General features: G+C 40.1%; 1 protein-coding gene across 3 annotated transcripts in view; it reads left to right on the plus strand.

The window, feature by feature from the left end:
* Positions 1 to 25,114, plus strand: part of LOC120737679 (receptor-type tyrosine-protein phosphatase N2-like) — a 208,468-nt gene that overhangs the window by 97,513 nt on the left and 85,841 nt on the right. For all 3 annotated transcript variants that reach the window (XR_005696807.1, XM_040038521.1, XM_040038520.1), the window contains exon 12: positions 13,839 to 13,903. Coding sequence is in view for 2 of the 3 variants with exons in the window: in XM_040038521.1 (XP_039894455.1) it covers positions 13,839 to 13,903 (65 nt within the window). In the remaining variant the exon portion in view is untranslated. The remainder of the gene's footprint in view (positions 1 to 13,838; positions 13,904 to 25,114) is intronic.

A 25,114-nucleotide genomic window follows, 5' to 3' on the forward strand; every position in this document is an offset into this window, starting at 1 on the left:
GCAGAAATAGTGTGACAGCAGACAACAGCAAACATTTAATCTCCATCAGATATCCTGATGTTACAAGTATCAGTGTTTGCTGTCATTTCTGCAAATTTTATCACTTCACCCTATTTTCGTCCCACCTGGATTGTAATTAGGAGCCACAGGACAAGATGGCTTGTTGGCCAAGGATAACGTCTTGACATAGCAGCCTGTCTTATCGTACAGTTACCCGTCAGGCCGCTGTGCCCCGAGGCTAACTCGATACTGGAATGTGCCTTCCTTCTCTTTGGCTTGTCTGATGTGGACGTTTCAGTGCAGGCTGCTACCCGTAGATATGTTTGTAGAAGTGAAGTCGCTCCTTTTTGTTGCCCAGTTTTTGTAAATGTCCTTTGATGTATTTGCTCACAAGGTCAAAAGAATATGTGAGGAATTTGTTGTTAGGCTGATGTGACTATTATGGTTGATAGAAAAGAGGATTTTGGTCATTAAATCCTTGTACGTAGTGAAAACGCCTGCTACCGTGCATTATCATTTTCCTCTCTACTGTGTTACAGCTGCCTCACTCCGGCTGAAGAACTATGTTAAGCAAATTGAAGTGAGTGGCAATATATCGTGCAGTGGTAATAGATTGTGGGTCTAGATCTCTGCAGTCTGTGAGGTCAAGCTGTTCTCTGAGCTTCAGCTGTACTAAAGACCCCCACACACTAAAACAGGCATGTGTCACTTTAGGTGAAAGTACCTTCCAGCTGATTCATTCAGTCACATGTTTTTGGTTGAAAAGTCCGTCCTTCCATCCGTCCATCTGTCTGTGAACTTACTGCACAAGCTCTGTGATGGACTTGTGTTTTTTTCTTGCAAAGACAGCTGGCTTAAGTTTTTATTTTATTGTTTTACGCAAATGCCATTATAACCAACTTTTGAATGTGTTGCACACTGCACCTCATTTCTTAAAACATGTTTGAATGCTAACTCCTGAAAAAAAAAACCTGAAAGGGCTTAAAGTCATGTGTTTAGTCAGTCGTAGTGTTTGGTTAGCATTGTTGTCTCTCATTATACAAAGTTTGATGTAGATGTAGATCCATGTTTTGAAATAAAACATGAACTTTAAAAGCTTTTATTTTACACAGCTTTGTCATTTATGTCTGAATAAATGTATTTTGTAGAGCAGCTAGTGCACGTTGAAAACTGTAAAATAAGAAACATATTTCCAAAGAAGCGAACGCATCAATATCCCCTGATGTGATTGAATACTTGGTTCGGTTCTTTGCTTTAACAGTTGTTGTTTGAGGGGTTTCAGTTGCTTCAGAAATGTTAAATTCAGTGCCTTGTCCCTTTCAATAACTTTGATAGATAAACAGCGATTGCTCCCTCGTTCAGTCGTTTCAGCTGTCTGCACCAGGGTCGCTTTTGCTCAATACTTTCTACACAAAAGCAACAGTTCTGTACTCTCTGTCATGGCTTCCAGTCAACACACATCCAGCCAGAACAGCCACAACATGAATAAGATGAGCAACCTCGAGCATTTGCGGTCCCTTGAATACATTGTTGTACAGGCGAAGTGAGGAGGCGGGAAAAGCTCAAGGTTTTCTCCTTTAGTATTTGGACTGCTTGTCCTCCCTCCAGTGATAATGGAGGATATTCCCTCTAAGTTGAGTTTCAGGACAAGAGAAGACTGTGCGACTCCCCTGCGAGAGCCCCCGCCGCCTGACTGCCCAGCAGACTGGCCTTGGCTCCGTCACAGTGCCAGCAGGCTACTTGGGGAACACACACAAGCCCGATCACTATATGCATACTGTATATATGTGGGCACTTACAATGCCACACTAAGAGATCAGTATAAGAAAGAGAAAAAGAAGAAAAAGCCTTTTAGACATCACCTGTTATCTTAAAATGTTACTGGGAAATTCGAAATCTATTTTTTGTTTATCATGGTTGTAAAAACTACATTTATTCCACTTAGTGTTTAAACTCTAAATCATGTTCTGAGTGGCTATTTGTCTTTCCAAACAAGCCTAACTGATGTACATACACGTGTTTACAAACCAAACAAGAGAGAGAGAAAAACAGATCTCACAACCAAGTGAAATGCCGATTTGGAGCACATATGCAATTGTTTGATTTCACTGCAGTGACTGAAAGCTTTGCTACAAGATGCTTCACATTGAATGTATGCATGAGAAGCAAAGACAGTGCACAGCAAAGAAAGGTGAAGAGAAGACGGGTAGCCTTAACAGTGAGACATACAACAGAATTACTGCAAGAACCCTGAAAGAGAAGATGCCAGGAACTGTGTCTTGGCTCAGTTTTTAAGGTTTGCAAGGTGGCCTGTGTGCCAGTTGTCACTCCAGATTTGATGGTCACATGAAGGCCTCTACTCTTGGCGCTGACATGCTCTGTGGTTGATGTGCATGCAGCCCAGCAGATCAGATTTTTTGCATATCCCAAGTGTGAATGAAGTGAAGATGAACTGAAGATCAGACCATCCAATTCACAAGAGATGAGGGATTCTGGCAGAAGTCAACAGTCTTTGTGTTACAGCTGAAGAAAGCTGAAATAAAGTTGAAATTTTGGACTAATGAGGTCTTATGCTGAAATTTTATCATCAGACGTTATCAGAATAACAGGAAAAGTTTGCCTTTATTCAATTCAGGAAAACAAATGGCAATCCGAGGTTCAGAAAAGTATACAGTCACAGTTTTTATGCTTTCCCATGTCAACCTCTTCCTTTCTCACTTCGTCATATGCCATTGCACCCTCTGAGGCAGCCCGTGCTACAGCACCTGGTGATCAGACGGCAAGTGGTTTGCTTGCCAGCACCACCACCGTCTGCTCTCTCCCTCTCAATCTCTAACGTGCTCTCTCACCCAGTCTGCCCAGAAGATGACTCATATGTACTGTAAAGGTCATCCATCAGAGTGATGGAGGAGGGAGGCGTTAAGTGTTGGCTTTCCATGTCAATTTTTTTGTCAGTAAACCATTTGTCCATTTGTCAGTAAGTGGAGCCTCTCTCCCTCCTCTTCTCCTTCTTATTTGCTCTTACCTGGTAATATCGTTTTTGCAAGAACGATGGCCACTAAGTTGACAACGCATTATAATTTTTCTCGAAAGTATTAATGTTTAAGTTTTACGTCGCAAAACTATTTTTATGTAGTGCAGTAATAAAACTTCAAGCATGCGGCAATGTAATTACTGAGAATGAAACAGTGATGCAAAGCATTGCTGGGAAAAATAACACGATTACAGTCATTTCATTGTTCGGCTTTGGTAAACAACATAAGTGAAATGTAATTATTTATTGAAATTCTTTTTAAAAAAGTTTGTGTTTGATACAAAAATGAACAAAAATCTTCTTTTTATAAATGTGTTCTACTTTTTATTTAAACTAACAGTGGTTGTGGTTGAACCAATAACTCATTTGTTTTTCAGAGCTTCACACCAACTTTTGCAGGCTGTCCTAATAAAACCCAACAACAACAGTTTTGTGAAGCTATGCTTATTTACTCTACATTCTTTCTAAGAGCTGTTTGAAAAGATTGTTATTGGTCTTTTTATGAGTAGTATGAGCTGAAGTCAGAATCAGCCCACCAAAGACGTTTTCCTGTAATTTTACATAGAAGTCAGTTTCATGTAAAAACTGACTCCTTTGGTCTCAGCTGCAGCTGCATAATGATTGGAACTAGTGTTATTTATTAACAACGATTCACAAGCTCAGTTTTATTATCATAAATTTGCAAACTGCCTTCACCATTAGTCAGAGGTGAAAAAGGGTGTGGCAGGAATGAGCCACCCTCGGCAGTGTGAGCTGTTGTGCTTTCGCGAGCAGCTTTTCGGCTTCTCATTGCTTGACTGCTCCTTCCTCTTGCTACTCCTGCTAGCGCTTCTCCTCCTCTCTGCTACTAAAACAGGGAAGGTATGATTATTGATGTTTACCAGCTGTGATGTCTCACCCCCCCCTGACACTACACCCTAAACCCGCTGCTCCACCCCTCCCCTGCAGCCGAGCCACTAACCACACCCTTCCACAATCTGCTGAAAGATGTACTCTTAGGCCCCTTCCTCAATTTAACAATGGTTGTTCTTTTTTCACATAAATGCCCTCCTGGACTCCCTCTCACATGAGGATGTGCACATCCTCATCACTGAAACAGTGGCCACTAGCCCGTAGGTGTAGATAGACGACAGACTCATTGCCCAGTGAGGTGGGTCTTCTGTCTTGTGCCATCCCCTCAGCCAGAGGATGTTTGCCGATGTATAATTCACAGCAGTCCTCGTGATGCTTAACTATGCAGAACTAAACGTCACTTGGGTGAGTGATGGAAGTTTCCTCCTGTGGCCAGATGAACAGATTTAACTTTCCAGGGTTTCCTTACCTGGATTATTGAGCATGTATTAAGACATCTAAAGCAAACAATAAGCATTATTTACTGCCACTAGCCAGCGCATGTTGGGCGGTCTGTCCTCCTGTTTCTGAAGATCGAGAGCTCTTACCTTTCATGACCACCCTCCCTCCCTGCACAGCTGGGTAAAGCCTGGCACTCTGTGGGAGGTTTGATAGATGGCAGCCAAGGTACTGGCAGCCCTATCTCTGGCCTTGCCAAGCGATTGTCATCTGCCACTTATCAGCCCTATAAACACCCCCCAGAAAGCACTTTGCTTCAGAGGGGGGAGGGTAGGGAGAAGATAACAGGGGTGGCAGGAAGACAGAAGTGAGCAGTGAGGACAGAGGGAGGAAAGTGAGAGATTGAAGGAGGAAGAAGAATGCTAAAAGAGCAGAGAGGAGGAAGCACCGCATTCTCACTAGCTATTTGTTTTATGCTAGTGTTTGTTCTAATGGTTTGACTCTTCCTGGTCACATGTAAATACTATTGCTGTTACATTAAGGAATAGATCATGGTTTGAGTTAAAGGATAGCATTTCATAATATTAAACATATGTTACATATGAAAGCTGCTCATCCTTTTTCTTCTAACGTCTAAGTCTTAAAACAGTCACAACACGATTACAGTAGACTTACATTAATTCCGATGGTCTTTTTAAACACGATGCATTTCAATTTGTCTACTCGACTACCCCACATTTTGAGAAATGATGCTGTTGTGATGTCTTCTGGATTAAAATGTGATGGCTTTAAGTCATGCCCAGGCATCATCAGCGTGATCGCCCTTCAGGAATTATGAAGAAAGAGTCAGGGGAAGAGTAGGAGAATGAGAAGAATTTAGAGGTACAAACTAAGTCTTCACACTAAATTACAGCAAAAACTTGCCAAATTTGAAAACAACCCATGAGAGCTTTGACTGATCTGGCATCCCTGTCTTCAGGATGACTTATCTGATCAGGGTTGGCACAAAAACTACCCAGGCTAGAATAATGACATCATGCCAACCATGATGAAAATCAAAAGCCTCTCCATTAAAGACAAAACTAAAAATGAAAGTGTAAAGGAGAGAAAATTTGGGAATAACGGTTAACTTTTTCACATGGCCTAATTTGTAATATTGCTGTTGTTTTTACCAAGTATATTTGTCTTATTTCTAGTCAGAATTATCTCATTACACTTAAAATAAGACACAATCAGCTTCAGGGCAACATTTCAGTAAGCTAAAGGAACTTGTTTCAAGACAGTGAATCTTGAAACCAGAGAAAAAAATGAGATTTTTCACTTGTTCCACTGGCAGATTTTTTTTACTTAATACAAGATATTTTAGCTTGAAATAAAACAATGAAACAAGTGAAAATTCTCTAGTTTTTCTCTAGTTTCAAGAGTCACTGTCTTGAAACAAGCTGATTGTCTTATTTTAAGTTTAATGAGATAATTCTGACTAGAAATAAGACAAATAAACTTGTTAAGATTTTGAGTTTGTGCAGTGAAATTGTGTGAATAGCGCCAGTTCACAAAAAGCTCTTTGACCGTCTCACAAACAGTTCTGATGCATACAAGCTGGCAACATAAGGAGCATGGGAAAACTAAACTAAAAAACTGGGATTAGAATTTGAACAAAAGTTTGAATCATGGCTCCGATGGAGAAGAGCGAAAATAGTGGTTTCAGAATAAGCCGAGAACGGTGGCACAAATTTGCACAAATTCAGTTTGTCGTCACAATTTTGAAGCCCGAACAGAGTTTTATTTCATTTTTTTCTCCCACATACTGGAGGTCAGTTCCATTTGTGCAGAATTGGGTTTTATGACTCAAGACTCAATTTCTCAAAGGTCACCTCCACTTTGGGAATATTAGTTTTTATGACAGTTCCCTCTCAGAAAGAAAAGCTCTTTTACACACTTCCCAGCTGCTCTAGTGGAAGGTGGACGTACGCTGTATGAATACCAAACAGTAACATGATAAAAAAGAATAGCCGGTTCATGTGGGTTTATGTTTCATAGTATGAGAATGGTGATCCACTAATGAGCTCTTGTTATTGGAATACGGCTTCCTGCCTCATTGCAGTCAGGCGTCGGCTGATGTGAGGTCATTAATTGTTGTGGGCGGTTGGGATATGTTTTCCTGCCGGGGTCCCCGGTGTCATATCGGCTTAATGAATTGTTTATGTAAAGTAACAGAGGTGTTTAATACCTGCCTTTTAAAATGTGAATGAATCAAACGGAGCAGAAGCGAGGAGCTAAATGTCATCAATTAAAGCGGAGAACGGCGTTCACAGCAACGAGCGAGACAAACACATTATGGTTAATATACTGTATATGTGCATCTATAATCCTGGAGTTCAATCAGTTATCAGCAACATTGGAGACTGGACTCATGATGTTAAGTTTATATCATGGAAAACAAAAAACAGATCCGTAGCATAATGTTCAAAACAAACAAACAAACAAAAATAATCCCAATTTTAATCACTGAACTCAAACTTTGCTGCTCTGTGGAGAGATTTTAGCCTATTATTAGTCATTGCTTTGATTTTGTGGCACATTAGCTTTATGGTTCAGTTAAGCCACTTTCCTATTTTCCTTACCAAAAGGAATTTGATTTAACAGAGGAAAAAGAAAAAGTATAACAGCAGCTGAAGTGATTAACATACACAGGCCACTTTATTATGTATACCTAGGACTTCCTTAAGTCTCTGGGTCTTAGATTTAATAGGTGCTGGAAAGATTATTCAGAGATTTTCGTCTACATCGCAAACAGTTGCTGCAGATTTGTCGACTGCACATCCATGATGGGAATCTGGCATTTGAGTTCAGTGAATTCATTGTCATGTTTAAAAAGCCAGTTTGAGATGATTTGAGCTTCATGACACGGTTTGCTGAAGGGAGTCATCAGACGATGGGTACACTGTAGCCATAAAGGGATCGCTATGGTCACTAATAATACTCAAATATACTACGGGGTTTAATTGTGTCTTTCTGACCCCACCATCCAAAAGTCATGTGAGAAATGAAGATCATCAATTTCTGAAATGCTCAGCTCAAACCATCGGACACAAACAACCACGCCACATTCAAAAATCACCTTCTTTCTCCACTTGGATGCTCAATTTGAACTTCAGTAGGTTCACCTTTATTGTGACTAGATGACTTTATTTACATGACTTCATTTATTGGCATGATTCCTGCTTTCTTCTTTCTTAGTTTCTGTCTTTATTCGCCCCGTCCTTCAGAGCCTTCTTCAGTAAGCTCTTATTTCTTCTCGGCCTTCCCCTCCCTCACCCGCTCTTTATCTCTCTTTTTTCTGTCTATCACATTTCTCTCAGTCTACACATCTTTCTTTCTATCCTCCCTCGATGGTCTCTCATCCCCCAGGTGGCCCGAGATGCCATTTCGGCCCCCTGCTTTTGAATTTAATTACAAATGGCATTGTTTTCACGCAGCCCTCCCTCCTCATCTGACACTCACGTTCCCACAAACACACATTCACACAGCACACCGGTCCATGCTGCATCCCAGATTACTGCAGGCAATAACACCAAGAATTAGGGGAGTTGGGGGTGGTGATCAACAAGGAACAGATTGAAGGCTGAAAAGTTGATATCAGAAATCAAATTAATGCAAGTGAGAGGGAAACAATATCTAATTAAGATGCTTTTGAAAAAACGACAGGCAAATCTGTTTTGACACAATTACTGGTGACTTGTAGGGTCGATTATGAGATGAAGCGTTCAGATCCAAAATATTTGAATTGCTCTGCGTTTATCGCGTAATAAATGAAATTAGATTCTGAAGGGAGACAGGAAACGGTAACCATTTCATAACTGAAGAAATTTGCTTTAAAACACTAAACTGCAAGAAAAAAAATATACACAGTGGGTCAAGTTATTTGTTGGACGAACGGGTTGTGCATGAAATTATGTATTAATAATTTGTTGCTTTTATTATGAAATTATGTTTTAATTTCAATTAAATTTTATTTATACAGCGCCAAATCACAACAATAGTCGAGCTTTATATTGTAAGGTAGACTCTACTACCATAATACATACAGAGAAAAACCCAACAATCATCAATTTATTACATTTGACAAAGACATGCCAAATATGGTCTGGTAACAAAAACATGAACCCTTGACCCTCCCCAGGATGAGAGGCTGTCTGATGCCATGGAAGGGATTTTGCTGTGCAGTCAGCCTTCCTTCGTTTTAGAAGGAAATCATTTCAAAGATCTTATGGGCAATCACCTTTATCATCCTGTGATGAAGAATTTCTATCTTTATAAGAGTGGTCTCTTCTGAGATGACAGCACCCCGATTCATGTGCCACAAGAGTGGCTCTTAATAGTTTGACAAGTAGCCTCTAAAAATGCTGCAGCCCTCACAATTGCCAGATCTTAAACCCAGGGGATAATAGCTAAAATCTTATGTTCTCTTAAAAAATCTTATTCTGTTTTGTGCTCTTAGAAAGTCTTTCTTTCTTTTATACTTGAAGAATCCCCATCTCGTGAAAATTACTTTCCCATAAACCAAATTTGACATTTTTGATCAAAACATTTTTTTGACAAACTTTTCATTATTGTAAGTTAAAAGTTAAAATGCAGTTTAAAATAGAGAAACGTTATAAGGAAGAACTCCAAGGAGTTTACACATGCAAAATAAACAATTTGTTACAGTAAAATATCTATCTGTCTGCGCTGTGTCCTGTCCTATCCTCATTAACCACAGCATTCTTAATCCCGGCTGGCTTTTTTATTACCTGCACAACATTAATTGATGGTTGTGCTCCTTGGACCAGATCTTGTAGGGACACAGGGAAAAAAAGCAAACAGCCTGCAATATATTTTAATTTGCTCAGGGATTGTTGCTCTCGTGATGAACTAATGTGATTACACCCCTGTAGTGTGTCACTGCAGTGATGGCGTTTCACTGGTTTCTGTGCCTTTGAAGGATGGCTGTTGTTTTCTTCTCATTATACAGCTTCTGAAATGTACCCAGGAGGGTGAGTGAGAGGTATAGAGGTTTGCTTCTTTGGGGTGGTGGTGGTTAGTGGTTGGAATAAGGAACCCTCAGTGCTGCAAAAGCATCTATTCTGTTGGTCCAGGACTTGTGGAGCCAGCCTGGGCCTTTCTCTTTTGTCAACAGTGAAAAATGAAGCATTTCTGAATCCCCAGCACTCGCTGTGTTTCCCTTTAGGCGCCTCAGATACATTGAGTTAACATAAAGCAAAATTCAGGACGGGGGTGGGACCGGTGACAAATGAAGCGCCTCTGTGTGTTTTGGAGGGAAAATAAAGGGGCCTCAGTTGTAGAAATGAGATTTGGTCCATGTTACTTCCTTCAGGCCCAATTTTTCCCTGCAGTCCAAATGTATCTGAGAGGTACAATGGAAGATGGAATATTCTCGAAATGGAAAAAAGTGAATAATTTGAGTATAGATCATTTCCCTTCAGCTTGCTCTCAGTCTGCAGTCCATCGCTGCTTCACTCCCATTTTGTCGCATTACATCTTATTTTCACACTGTGCTGCCTGTCTGGCTGAAAGAAAAGTTGCCAGTCGCTCTGATCACGACACCTTGCCCATTGCAGCTTCTTAAAAATGGATCCAATTTGGGTTTTGGAGAGAACGCTCGCTGGGGTACAAATGAGGCACCTCAGGTCGCTTGTTCACGAGCAGTGCTCTCATTCGACTTGGAGTCATTTGTAGTCTGCAGGAGAGAAAAGGAGTGGATGGTCCGGATAGCTGTTGGCTACATTTCGGAGAGGCCGCGGTGCCGCGGTGTTGGGAGGTCCAAAGACTTGTCGACTAATTAGAAGAAGCTCGCCGCCTGTGATGTTGTCACGCTTGCTGGCCGCAAGGCAAGTCACTCTAGGGAACCAGACGGGTGGCCATGTTGGTGCAGAGATTTCTGATTCTGTCCCAACAAAATCACGTTGGGTGCTTTCATGTTTGTTTGTGTATATCAGGCCTTTTACTCTGATTCTGTATGAGGAATTAAATATGAGTGTTTGTGTGTGTGTCTTAGATGTGTCTGCCTTTGTGTGTGTGTGAGAGAACCCATCACCGACGCTTTCCTGCAGATGCAACTCAAATAGGTTGTGCTTCACCAATTACCAAAGGCACTTTAGACAACAACATCTTTAGTTATTTCACTGAGTCTGGTCCCAAAGTTGCCTGCTGTTTACCGTCTCTGCTTGTGTTTCATTTGAACTTAATTAATCCTTTAAAAGATTTTGTTCAAATCAGTGCATTGGCAGCACTACAACTTGCGTTCATAGAAAGTAGCAGCAGCCTCAGAAAGAAATGAAATCAACAGAACGATTGAAGGCATTTAATGGAATCAAATAAAACCGATTTTATCTGTGAAATGTAGTGAATAATGCATTTTTTTTTTTACATGTTTTCCCTCCTGTTCCATGCAAAGTAACACAAATAGATATTTACTTTTCTCTGAAAATCATTTGCACAAGCAACACCAATGCCAAACTGTTTTACGGTGGTACTTTCTGCAGCAATGAGAAATGCACCTTCTTTCTCAGTAAACATGCAAACAGTCCTTTTAAAGTATTTTAGACAGTTCAAGAGGTTCACTTAAAATTCAGCCTGGGAAAAGTACCATGTGGCTACAGCTTTAAAGACTGAAAAGTCATGTTTCCTGCGAGGGGAAGATCAATAATTCATGCGATTCATGTGGCTTCCAAGAGCAAACTAACAGATTATCTCGTGCAACTGCTACACTGCTCTCTGAAGGCTGAGCCATTCAAGAATCCTGCCCGTTGTGGGATGTCACAACAGGCGTCTTACCTTTTTGACAAGTGATGGAAAACACCTGAGTTGGTGTTGATGAGTTTGAAGAATCCTAACAAGTTGCAACCGACGTCTGATGGAGACATCGGTTTTTAACGCTGAACTAGAAGTCTGTTCAGATGCTCCTCAGTGAGCATAAGAGCAGGTGCCACTGACAAACCAATTCAGCCACTTCAGCTTCTATTTCTCTCTGCTGCTGCTGCTCCCTGCTGACAGCACTATTAAGACATGTCGGCCCGCTTGGCTATCACAGACAAGGTGTTCATACGTCTTTGTCTGGGGCCTGGACAAGTACCAGTCAGCCACAACATTAACCCTTCAGCGTCTTTTTATTACAGCGTGACAGAGCTAAACGAGTCCCCTCCATATACCACATGGAAACCAAGGCATTCACATTAAACAGAAGGAAGTGTCCACCTGTGATTGATTTTGGCTTTATACATTCAAAAGAGCTGTTTGGACTGTGGTGTTTAAGGTCAGCATCTATGGTTGCATAACATCTGGCATAAATTGACCAGTGAATGACGAATTGAAAGACTAATTATTAAAGCCACTGGTGAATTTGGACTGTGGCAGAGCTGGGGCTCTATTTGCATATCCTTCATCTGCCTGGTGTGTCAACAAAGAAGACTCGCTTTCTTTCACCTCACCGGTGTATTCAGATGCAAAGCGAAGTGAATGCAATTACGTATCCTTTCTTTTTTTTTTCATATCGTTTCTGTTCTGGCTTTAATATGTGCTCTGGTGAATTTTAATTGTAGACCTCCATTTGTTTCCCTTTAAGCTCATGAAAAAAGAGAGCTGTGCGCAGGGTTTAATTCTATTTGTGTGGAAATTTGTTTTAATATTTGCCTGGCGGCAGGTCGGGTTAAAAATTCATATTTCATAAAGTGAAGATATGCTACAGTAATAGCTCATTTGGACCTGCAATGGTAGAATTTATTCTTGAGCCCTGTGGAAGGTTTTCTTTTTTTGTTTTTTTGGGGGGGGGTGGGGGCGGGGGCGGGGTTAATTTGGTAAATGAATATGTCTGCGAAGAGCCTGCACGATAACCTCAGTGACATCACCACCAACGCCATGACGACCTGTCTGGTAAAATCCACATTTCGTTGTAGACCATGCTCTTGCTTTAATTTATGGGATAGTTGCAATAAAGTAAATTCAGAAATATTGCAATGAGAAGAAACTGCAGAAAATTACCGTTACAGGCGAATGTGAGCGATACAATCTTCCTATTGGACTTTAACCAAATCTTTATAATAGGATATATTCCACTAAACAGCCACGACCACTCGCCAAGTGCGCGTTGTAATTTACAACACCTATGGTGGCTGCTTGCTACTGCATAAGCTTGTTATATTTGAGAATGTGAATGATGACATGGATTGTTTTTGTGATCTCATAAGAGGCCCTTCTTACACCAGTCCTGTTGTCAGATTTCATGGTGTGCAATCAGTGAACCTTAAAGAGCAGTCATGGGTATGGCTGAATAAATTGACGACATCAATCTGAATACAAAAAACACTGGAGAACAGTTCCAGCTGTTCAGCTAGCCGTGTTTCACTGGTATGCATATAGCTCTTTTTTACTTATATTTGGCATCACAAGCCACAACCACCCACTGATACATAACTTTACTCTATGCCTACTTTATTCTATTCTTTTTAAATGCTTTTTACTTGGCAAACATTAGGGGGTCAGTAGGGGTTTCAGTGTCTCCACCAAGGACCCTTTGTTGTTACTGGACATAAAATCCAATTGAACCTTTTTGGCATATTGCAGTTCAAGTGGTCTGAGTGGGCACTAGACTCCCGTGCCTCCTCTGGCCTCTCTTTTTAGACTTTAGAAAATGTAGCTCGTGCAAGTAGCATTAAGCCAATTACAGGCCTTGTCAGACTAGATCAGGTAAAGTAGTGTAGGTATTATATGAAGTCCAAAAGTCCAAAAAAGACTTGGTTTTGAAGAGGATAGAGCTAGTAAAGTTTCAGAGAGGGGGAGTGTGGTAGATGGAGGGCTACCTGACTTTTGTTCTTCTCTACACCAGAAGGATTGTTTGCGAACGCTGTTCTTACAAACTCTCTATATCTCTCTGATGTCTTTGTGCTTCATAATGCAACGATGCTTCCATAGTTTCTACAAAGGATCTTTATCAATCATGTGTAAATTAACCAAGCTGCATTTTCAAGGCATTTCTATAAATCATGTTCTGGTTTTGCTTATACGTCATGTGTTAAGGAGGAGGAAGGAGGAAGCATTGATTTTTTTGTGAGCCAGTTGAGCACAGAGTTTAATAGCTTGTTTGGCAGAATTTGTAGCATTGATTAATAGTCATGACTGTACACACATGGATGCCTATTATGCATTATTGTGGACACTGAGGATTAATCACATGTTAAAGTTAATCTACACTACCTGTTTGGAGGAACAATATGCAATAGACGTTGTTGTTACGTTTGAAAGTTATTGCAGTTTTGTTCCGTTGCCATTGTCACAAAAATGTTTAAAAAATGAACATTGCTTTGCTGATTTAGCATTATAAACTTTTTCATATACGATGTTTTTGCCGGGGGCTAGAAAAGTATTCATTATTATTTTCTGTAAAAACATACTGTTGGACATTTTTCAGTTCATTAATCATTGTGGGGTTTTTCTCTCTGTTCTTTCCTTACCATAGTCCAGAAGAAGGTGTCTTTAGAGAAGGAAGCCAAGGTCAGCATCCTGGAGGCTGGGATTGCCGATGTGAGTACACACTGTACTTTTCGTTTTTGATTTGAGGCTAATCAAACGTCCACATGATTAGTGAAGCAAAATGTGAGAGGAGTCTCAAACCCAAATGAAATTTATGAAGGTGCACTCATTACCTACTGCTGCTAAGTTTGAACTTCAAATTTCTAAAAATGTCTTTCCAGGCTGTAGCATGCAAACACTTTTCACCACAAAACCTTGTGCATTAGTGCAAAAAAAATGCATAAAATGTATGAAAATGTGAAACTCATTTATTCTAATTGGTAACTCACATTCCTCATATTTGTGTTTGATAGTAACTGTAGACACTTCTCAGAGCAGCTGAGTCATCGCAGAAACGACTTCATGAAAAACAGAATTTCATTAATCTTCCTTTACTTTCCATCTCTTTCCTCACTGACTGTCACTAATGATGCACTGCATTCTTTATAACTCCACTTGAGTAAATCAATTAAAAACAACCCACACAAACAAACAAACAAAAAAGCTATGCAGCACCAACAGTAAGGTCTAAGAGGGGTCTTGGCGCGTGATGGCTGCTTCATCTCTTCCACCTGTCTCCATCTCTCGCCTACATGGCTTTCATCTCCTAGCATTGCTATTCTCCACCATCTCTGTAGTAAATAGACTGCTGAGCATCTGCACTCCCCTATTGATTCAAGGCTTAGGCTGTACCGATGATGGCGCGCCATTCACCATGCTTATCAAAGTGGCAGGTCTGAGGGAGAAATGGTTGGAAAAGGGGGCATAGTAAGTGACTGAGGGAGAGAAAGACAGAAAGAGTTGGGAGGTTGGAAGAAGGGAGGGATGGCATGGAGAGTCTTTCGAGGTGATCGATACCTAGCTGCAAACAGCAGCCAATTATGGCCAATCGAACCTCAGTTGTAAGAGAAAGAGAGGGAGAGAAGCAAAGAAAACCCCTTCAGCTCAGCCTGCCACACAGAGGCAAAGCAAAAACTGGCGAGTCGCAACCTGCAACACAGCATCCATCATCACCCCATACAGTGTTTATTATAGTTTTATCATACTCTGTAAAATAAGAATATTAGCATACTACATCACAGATGACAGGTTAAAAGTAAAAAATAGAAAAGTTAGTCTCTCAACAGTGCAGAGGAGATTATTTGTTTTCTCACAGACATGAAAACTTGACTTGAACAGGCCTGCAGGTTTGAGAGATGAATTCTCATTTTCACATTGATGCCTGTGTATATTTGGAATGGAGATAACATGAAAATTTATTGTTGCAGCAGAAGAGGTAATGGGAGAAATCGCATGCAATAAAACCAATAAAGACAAAACAGTCCAGCATTAAAATAGATCATAAATTATTGTGGGGTTGTATAACTTTACGCACCTGAATTTCTAGCGTATTAAGGTGGCAAATGAGTGAGAACTACACGGGAACGGTATGTCAACTTTAACGGAAATATAAGGATTTTAAAATGCTCTCATTAAGTTGCAAGATAAAAAAAAAAGTGTGTTTTAGGCTGTGCCTGGATTTAGAAGATGGAAGATGTTGGAAGGACATCACATAACTGGAAGAAAACTGAGTATACAACTGGTATTTGAATGAATCAGCTCCACAATATCTAAAATCCAAACGTCTGTTGTTACACACAAAAAATCCCTTTACTTTGAGATTTTCTTGGACACTTTGTTTAATCCAACTTAAACACGGTTGTGCTTGAGCTAAAACAGTGCTCCAAATATCTGTGCTTTAAAATCATCACATTGCTGTTCTGCAGCATTTATATCTAGTTCAACCGTCTCACAGTGAATCAGCACATCTCCTGCTGTTCGTTGTGGCTCGTTCATGATTTGCGACTACTCTGAGCTACTACGTTTCATTGGAACTGCAACAGTAGTTCTGAAATGTGTTGTCTTTCTAATTCATGACACCATTGAAGCTTCAGTAAGCGTCTTATGTATTTGTTTGACATATACCAGAATGAAAGCTGTTATTATGCGCTGTAGCTACCATTTAAAACTACTAGTGGCTGTGGGGACATAAAAAATGCATTGGTATCCTTTAGATGATGTGGAAGACAGCACATTGATAACCAAGAAAACCGACTTGCAAGCTTGAAATTTTAACCCATAGGAAACAGTTTTGAACAGCAAGTAAAAACACAGCAAAAAGTATACTCGAGTAAATAGGAAAAAAAAGCCTTAAACGAGACTCCAGTTAATTGAATGCCATGTGTGCCTGTCTCATCTGTCTTTTAAAGTGGACAGAGTCCTACAGCTCATTTTGGGATTGCTTAGACAGAGGAATTAAAAGCCCATATGAGATTCTAATTGAGGACTTCTTGAAACATCTGCTTTAGTACAATTTAGAAAGTAAACATCATAGAAAACAAAAAATATCCTGTGAGCTCAATGTGTTCTGATTTTTAGCAACTTATTTGACCCTTACTCGAGGGACACAATCTCTTGCATTTTTTTTTTAACAGTAAAAAATGCAGGAGATTGTCTTCATCTCTGTTTGACCTTCGTCCATCTCGCCGTTTGCTCACTTAAATTACAAATCATTCCATCAAAGCACTAATTTGCAAGCTCAATACCTTTGATTTGTGGACTGTGACCTAAGTCCTGCTCTTTCTTTGTCCGCATCATTGTGGCGAGCAGCTTTATGTTTGCCATTAAGAGCTCTAAAGCCTTGAAGCTGTTTGGATGAACTGAACGACATCTGAAGCGTCATAAAATTCTCATTTAAAACTTATCCTGCGAAACACTGTTGGAGGAATGTGAGTAAGTTCTTGAAAGTAAAAAGAAAACATTTTGAGGATTTTTAAAAATCTGTCACTCTTCTGTATTCAAGGTCCGGATAAACTTTGGTATCTGTTTGTTAGGGTTGCAGAAATCTTGTGGCAATGGTATTCGGAGATGCATAAATGTCTTATTTGTGGATGTCCTGTTTTAAAGTTGGACATTTTACACCTGCTTTGAACCCTGACTTGCTCTTTCAGACTTTTTGTAGCGGTGTTAAGAAAATACATGACTTCTGTGTATAAAGGTGAGATAACACTCACGACTGCAAATGGTGGATTCTTGTCAGGAGACATAACATAAGTCATCTTAATGGTTGTAGTCCCGAGTAATGCTCATCCTAAATCAGAAGGGACGAAGGTGTTGGGGCTACAAGGACGCTTTTAATTTTGAGAGATTCATTAAATAACCGCCGTGTTCTCATCCCAGGGAGTCAAATACTGCCGTTCTCTCATAGACGCTGGCGGCTCCGGAATACGCACAAGTGCCCCTTGGCATTGTTGCTGTGATTCACTGGCCACAGCAACGTTGAGCCTCGAGACATAATGGTCTTCTTTTGAAGACCAGTGAAGTCTGCACTGGAGATCGGAGGGATAATGTTTGTGAGCTAGGCCGTGGTTTGCGTCCTGTTTGAGAGCTTTGTCTTTTGCTTTGTTTTCATTCGCTAATCTGTTACCCTTTTATTTGCAGCTCGGTTTAATTTAGGCACAAAAAATGCCCACAATGCAAACCCTGCAGGTTATAATATGACACTGGGCCAGTGTGGTTTCTTAAAGTGCCCCCTTTGGCCATTTCAGAATTTAATCTTGTCCCACACCATAAATGAATGGCATTAAGATTATTTTATCTTATCCGTGTGTAAATCTTAGAGGTTCTCAGCTTTAACAAAATCTCAGGTTTTGTTATTTTTGGCACTATCAGAAAGGTGATAATTCTTCTTTATGCTGATTATTGACGCTGGAGTGGTAGGTGTGCACGCATGAGGAAGCAAAATAATAGACTCTAACCTAATAGAGAGTGCATCTTCCAATGACATTAAATTATACTTTGCCCCTGCAGTACCCTTCATTATCTCTCACTCTGACTGCCGTTAATTTACGTAGCTTCAGGATTGGAAATCATTCAATCACCAAGGCCACGGAGAACATGGCACAGATTTCTCCACACTGAGACTTGTGTCCAATTAAGTGAATGCATGTTTGTTGGGAGGGAAGAAGGTGGAAGATAAGGTTGCTGCGGCAGCAACCATTGTCCTGTAGTGGCAATAATCGCACGCTACCCCATCCAGCTCACTTTTTCACTGCAAATAAAGGCACTTCCAATCTGTTTGAAAGAGCTTTTTCACAAATAGAGGAGGGAAATCTAATGACACAAAAAAATTAAAAAATAAGAAACAATGGGAGTGGATGGCTTTTTCCATCACAATTCAATGTAATTGCTATTTAAAATACAGGGCGGGAGCAAACACTCACTTTTACCAGAATGCCAAAATGCCATTTGCCACAAAACGGCTGATTTAATACAACTTTGAGGAATGAGATCTTTTGCAGTTTTTAGTTGTTTTTTGCAAGAATCAGGCATTTTATGATCCCAGTATTTAAATTTTGAGCTGCATTGATGATTAAAAGTGAAAACATGTTCGCTCATTTCTGTTTTCCCTTCCACAGTGATACATAAACTTAAACACTTGCGGTTAACACGACATATAATTGTCACGTTGCATTATGTTTCTGGAAACCCTGTCTGGATCCTTATTAAGGAATGTAATCATTACCTAAGTCAGAGTTTTTGAACAGCATTGCTCTGGGAGACTCTTGAGTGAGCACTTGAATGTGCAAGACAAGGGTCATGTGACAGACACTGGTTGCCAAGGTAGCGCCAGCGCTTCTGAGCTTCTGCGGTATGGCTAATTGCTTTTTTAAAAATAGCATACTTAGCGATGCTAGAAAGAAGCAGTCTGTGGATTTCTCTCTTTGTAACTTGACCCCTACACACCCTTTAACAGCCTCACGAAAGTAGTTGTTTAGTTGACTGAGCTTAATCAAATTTCAACAATAGAGGTGACAGACTGGGAACAAATGCTTATTCCAGCTGTTTTTCGAAAACACATAACGACTTTTTGTCAACTGAACTGCCTATTTGATAACCTTACATGAAGTGTACTAGTATGAGGCAGGAAAGAGTTAGATAAAAATTTAATTGCCTAATAGTGTTGAATGGATGCCACCTTCCTTTTTACAGACATTTGTGTATTACCTTTATTTAAACAAGGCAAGCAAAGAAGAGCAAGCTCTCGTTTTCACATATATATCAGTTAGACAAATCATGTTTGAAATATTTTATTACAGTGGCAGAATAAAACAAAATTTGACATCTAGGCTCAAAGCTCTTCATTAAATACAAGTGTTAGTCAACCTTTTGATGTAACATTTGTAAAAAGGCTTAGTCCAGTTTGCACTATACATTATTATAATTACATAGAGGTGGAATGTAATTTCCTTATAATCCACGTTCACAACAGAATATCTGGATTTTGGGATTCGTTCTCATCCCTGAGATGGTGATGAAAAGAATTTCTGATCCTGAAGTGTTGTTTGTTGTCTTGCTCTATACCAGTGAGTCACAACAAGCAGCTTTCATAATGATTTCACTGAGAATACATTCCTGTCTGCGGTCTCGGTGAGCAGAGTGATAGCATCACTCGTAATGACACAGTATTGTTGTCTGCAGCCTGCCCAGGTGCCTGAATAGAGAGCTGGATTTGAATGAGAATATTCATGAAGCAAAGAGACACACATATTGGATCAAGGTTGTCTGTTGGCCGATGCATCCCATTGCACCTGCAATTTTTATCACAAGGTAGAAAATAAATGATTAAAAATCAAACCACTGCCATGCATGTGAGCTGTGTACATATATGCACCCAGGATGGACCTGCATGTGTATGAAAATACACCTGAGTTCTTATATTTCTATCTGTGTGTGTGTGTGTGTGTGTGTGTGTGTGTGTGTGTGTGTGTGTGTGTGTGTGTGTGTTTTGGGCATGCACTCATGCATCCATCTGCATCGCCTGCCATAGATATTCAAATAGCTCCATGTGAAAAATTGAATCAAGAGGCTGTTGAAGTGCTGGCTCTTCTTTTTCTCTGCGGCCGTGACGCGGCGCGTCTTTGATATGGTAATGACAGCTCGCCACACGAGCCCTGAGGGCCAGATGCATGCTGAGATGTAACCCAGGTGTCTGTCAGATTGTGTGGCCTACCTGGTTACAGGAGACAGTTTGCTTACTAAAGAAAAGGGCAGATTTGTTGCTTCTACTGCAGAAGAAGCAGTAATATTTTCAAGATTTTGCATCATATAAAAGAATACATTTCTGGAATATTTACCATCATATTGTCATAAACTACTCCTGCTCGCATTAAATAATATAGAACACATATTTATGCTTATTCTTTAATTAATTTAATTTAGAGAATTTTTGTCACCTTGTTAACGGTGTGAGCTTTCTGAGTGTTTTCTGGTTTAAGCTGTGGCTGTAGTTGCCAAGATTCTGCACCAGAAAAAGATATTGTACAAGGTCCCACTGTGATTGCAGCTACACAAAAACTTCTCTTCTTGAATATCACATCTTTTCCAGTCTCTTATTAAGTATTGTGGCACTGCTGTAGTGAGCTTGAATGGACATTTACAACACGACGGAAACAGCTATTTAGACAGCTTGAAGTCGCACATTAATTTGTCTGATATGCACACAGTTGAAGCCAGCTGTTACTGGAATTACACATATAGTCAGAAAACACTGTCTGACACGCACGGCATTTACAAGCTAAAGTTTATCAGACGGACTCCACGATGTTAAAATCATGTGTTTCCTGCTGCATGTGAAATGTGGCAGGTGTAACTGGAAAGGTCAAAAAAGCTGCTTTTTCCCTCTTTGGACAGCCTCAGCCTTTTCTTTTTGCTAATTTTGGTAATGGCTAATTGTATCATTCAAATTAGATGCAACTGAAATAGAAATAAGCTGCCAAAATACAGTGATATATAACTATATAACTCCATCTGTTATTAAACTAGTCTAGACCAGTAGTCCCAGAAGATATAACCTCATAGCACTTGTAGAAAAGTGAAATCTAATTTTAAAAAAAGCATTACTTTGATAACCTGTTGCTTCATTAGTGTGCATATGACATCAGAGTTTCTACATTATGTTTTTTGGTTTTTTTTTTATTTTCTTCCAAATCTTAGTAGATTCCTTTGTAAACTCTCTACAGCTGTGGCCCTACTGGTTTTATTTGACATCAATATCATGTATAATTTTGATGCAGAAAAAGTTGAGCATTCTCCTTTTAAGCATTCTGTGTTTTCTTCACTGCCCGAGCGTGTCGCTGCAGCTTAGCATTTCCATGTTTAGCCAGCCCCGTCTCACACCTCGTCTGGATTCTGCTCTGCACGTACTGCGTGCGTTGTTCAGACTGCGAGCTACACTTCAGCAGACCGGCAGTCTGCTTACAGGTCGCTGGCGGACACCCGCTGGGCTTTCTGGCAAACAGCATGGCACAACAGACAGCTGGCATACAATGTTCACGCCCCCCTTCCTATTTTCCCCAGGTGCTAAATGGGCTGTTAGGTACAGCTGAGGTCATCCACAAAAAGTGGTATATGAAAATAAAAGCCCAGAATTTCAATGCACCTCGACGGTCTGGATCTTTCTCTTGGGCAAAAATGCATGCCCAAGAGGCTGCGCTCAAGCAAACAAGGCGGGTAATGACACTAGCATCAAGCCTGGTATTATGCACCTGTGGGCTCAGTCTAATGTCCTTAATAGTGGGCTGTAATTTGGACTGGACACACTGCATCACTGTTGTCTATACACATCATTGAGCAAATGACCTGATACTGTGAAATGGCCCTTCTCATTAACTATGTCTCCTGCCCGATTAGCCAGCAGTATCTAGGCATGATTATTGGTAACTGGTGTTGTTGTCGAGTCACTCGTTAACATAAACAATCCAGTGTCTGCAAATGCAGAGGAAGATCAGAATGTCTCTGTGCTTATTTTTAATGCAACTATATACAACAATCAAACTTTAACAACAATCATATGAACAGTTCATTAGCTTAAATGCAATGTTGCGTATGGTGCATTAAAAAGTATCGTGCTAGAGTACTTTTTTGTTGGAATGAGTAACATAACACATTGTTTGTGCAATTCTCACAAGCTGATAGTGGCTGATAAGTAAGCTGATGCCTGACAGCTGCTAAGAAATTCTACATTATACTTGAAAGATGAGCCTGCGTGCTAAGCACAGCTCTAAAAATGAGCCAACATGATTGTGCGTCAGTCCTTCGCAGGGCCTTTGCACAGCTTTGCAGAATGTCTACATGCTGTAGCCGTTCAATGTCGCCAGTTGTCACAAACAACCAGCGCGCAGCCTACTCTTCCTTTAGTGTTGTTACTCTTTCAATCAACCAAAGAAACCAAAGATGTTCTCCCTCTACACGGTGAACTTCGCTGTCACTCCCTCCCTGTTCTGATCCTATTTTCAACCAATCAGCATTCAACCCACTCACAGCGTCTTCCATGTTGAGCTCCACTCCTTCTGTACATAGATTGCATGTCCATTATTTTCTTTTTACGTAGCCAAACCAAGTAGACGCAATTACAGTATCGTGAATCTAGAGAGGGCCGAACAAGGAGAATGGAGCTCATGCTACAAAACACCAACATGTGGCTCTTAGTCCTGCATGCTTTACATCCCCTGGACATAATAGCAAACATGCAGAAGCTAATTTCAAAGGGGTGATAACATAAAAGTAATACAGTATTTGGAATATACAGTATAGTCAATATAACAGATTACTTCAATTACTTCAAACAGATTACTTTGGTTGCTAACAGATTGTTCTAATTGTAGTAGTAAGAAAGTTATTTTTACAGTGATTTTCAACAAATGTAATCTGCAAAGCCTCAATTCAACAGAAATACTTTCAGTGTTGGCATGAAATATGTAGTCATTTACTTACTAATCACTTTATATTAACACAAGTATCTCTAATATTGAACTCCAAAGCATCTTCTCCCATGTGTAATATCAACTATGTTTTACACACAAAGGAATTGAAAATGAGATGCTCCACGTTTAACTTGAAGTCACAGAGTTCACACAGATGCTGACCAAACAAGGCAAAACCCCGTCTCTGGTGGGAAAGGATCAAAGCAAAGAAAGTTTAACTGTTCAACTTGTGTTCAGTCTCCCAGCCTGAAACTTTTCATCCCCATATACACACTCAGTGTACTTCATGCTGCAAAGCCAAATTCAGTTGAGACTAACTGTATTTTTTTAATTTAAGTGCAGATCCAAAGATGCCTTATCTGAGTGATGTCACTCTAAATTCACCATCTAAATATCATAACGATGGACAGTCAGAGAGTTCAGGCCAATGAGATCCCATAAAAACGTTTTTCAGAGATAAACACATTATTATTGAAAATGTATGGTAACCTATGAGCCTGTCCTATACTTTGCATTCTACAAATGTGGTCCTGACATCAGGTTTGGTTTTGGTCAATCAGCTTTCAATCTCTCACCCTGCTTCGCAGTCATAGCACTTTCATTAGATCTAGTATGGCAGAAATTCACATGACGTGGAACTGGATGACATTAGGGGCTCTTTAACCCAACTTGATTTAGAAGAATATGATTTTGTCAAAACTAATGATATGGATTAAAATGTTTAAGGTGTACTGGTGGTTCTGCAGTGGTGGAAGATCAAACTTCTTTTATCCATGCTCCACCTCTCCAACAGCCTCTTTTTAGTGCAATTCTAATGACAAACAACACAGACAACATAACGTTGTTGGATGTAAGGCAGTTTGGAATGCATAAAAAAGACGAGAATTATGGTTGTTCTTTTAGACACTGAGTCTTGACTTCAAATGAAATAGTTTAGCAGCAGAGAGTTGTTAAGTCTAGCTGCAGCTGTTTGCTGAAGCTCTTGTAAGCGCATGGAGACATGGGCAAACATCATATACCTTCATTTATCCAACCCCGGAGCTACTGGTGGGGAAATTAAAGGAGGGAATTGGATTTGGATTGAAGTTAAAAAAAAACAAAACAAAATAAACAATTACTGCTAACAGAATAATAACATGCATGTGTTTACTAGCAAAGAAAGAACTGCAGAAGAAGATAGAAAATGCACATATGCAATGCTACAGAAGTGTCTCTGTAATCTTGTTGGTTGTTTATGTGTTGACGTGGTGCTCTTCTTCCTCTGAACATCTGCCTTCCCCAAATCCCTTGTTCTGCCGGTAGCAACAGCGGCACCACACACTGCGTAGCATCTGCTGCTAAAGGTTTCTGTTAGCTGGGAGGGTGGTTGCTCGTCTGCAGAGTGTACCGGACACTGACAGGCAGGCTCACAGACAGCAGGCACAGTGCTCCCCAGGTGGGCACAGAGAGGTCTGTCAGGACCCGGAGGCTCAACCGTAATTACCCCCACCCACCACAACAACCATTACAAGCTCCCTCGAATATCTTCCTCCCTCCATGGGGTTAGCAGAATGCATCAGAGGCCTGTCTGATGTATGCTGCAGTCCTACAGCTGACAGAGCTAATGTGTGATGGTGGACTGATCTGTTTATACAGCTGTGGAGTGGGTGTGTGTGCAGGCGGTGTGCACAGTGCTGGCTCTGGGAATGCAGAGTGAATCTATATGTACATAATTGCATGCAAATCACAATGCAAACCTGCAGAAGAATATACAATCTCTGTTTGCAAAGAGAGCTCAGTGTCATTAGGCGTTTCCAGACACTAAAATGTGAAGACTTGCTCCCTTTCTGTATTTATGATTCTGTATTTCAGACACTCGACTGTTTATTACACAATCATGCAATTTAAGGAGCATCAATCAGTGCTTGTTAAGCTTGTGATAGCCATTTTTTAAACATTTTGTTCCACATTAATTACCAAAATAAAAGGATATTAAAATTATACATTCTAAAATCAGTAAATAACATGATTATATATTTTTAAGTCTTTGTTTATTTGGCTTTAAGGACAGGAGAGTATCCTCTTTGGTTTGTGGATGTGTTTGTGACATAGCATCTCCAGCATCATCCAGTAATCCACTAGTCCACAGGAAGTAATGTGAACAAAGTGTCAGTGTAGCATCACAAGCTGCCACACCGTTACCAGAAATGTGATGTCAAAAAACAAAAACAGAAAATTTTAAATGTTTTTAAATTAATTCAAATTAATTATGTTTCTGCATCGTAGTCAGTTGTGGAAGCCAAATATCTGTGTGAGGCTAAACTAACCTGAACAATTTTATTTGCTCATTCAGCTTAGTTGATTGTCACTGGAATAATGTTTGTTAAGATAATTGTATTTCTCACCTCTCCAGTTTATAATATAATTAACCAGGATGCCA

The sequence above is a fragment of the Simochromis diagramma genome, unplaced genomic scaffold (genome assembly GCF_900408965.1).
Source record: "Simochromis diagramma unplaced genomic scaffold, fSimDia1.1 OVJJ01000247.1, whole genome shotgun sequence".
NCBI classification, from domain to species: Eukaryota; Metazoa; Chordata; class Actinopteri; order Cichliformes; family Cichlidae; genus Simochromis; species Simochromis diagramma.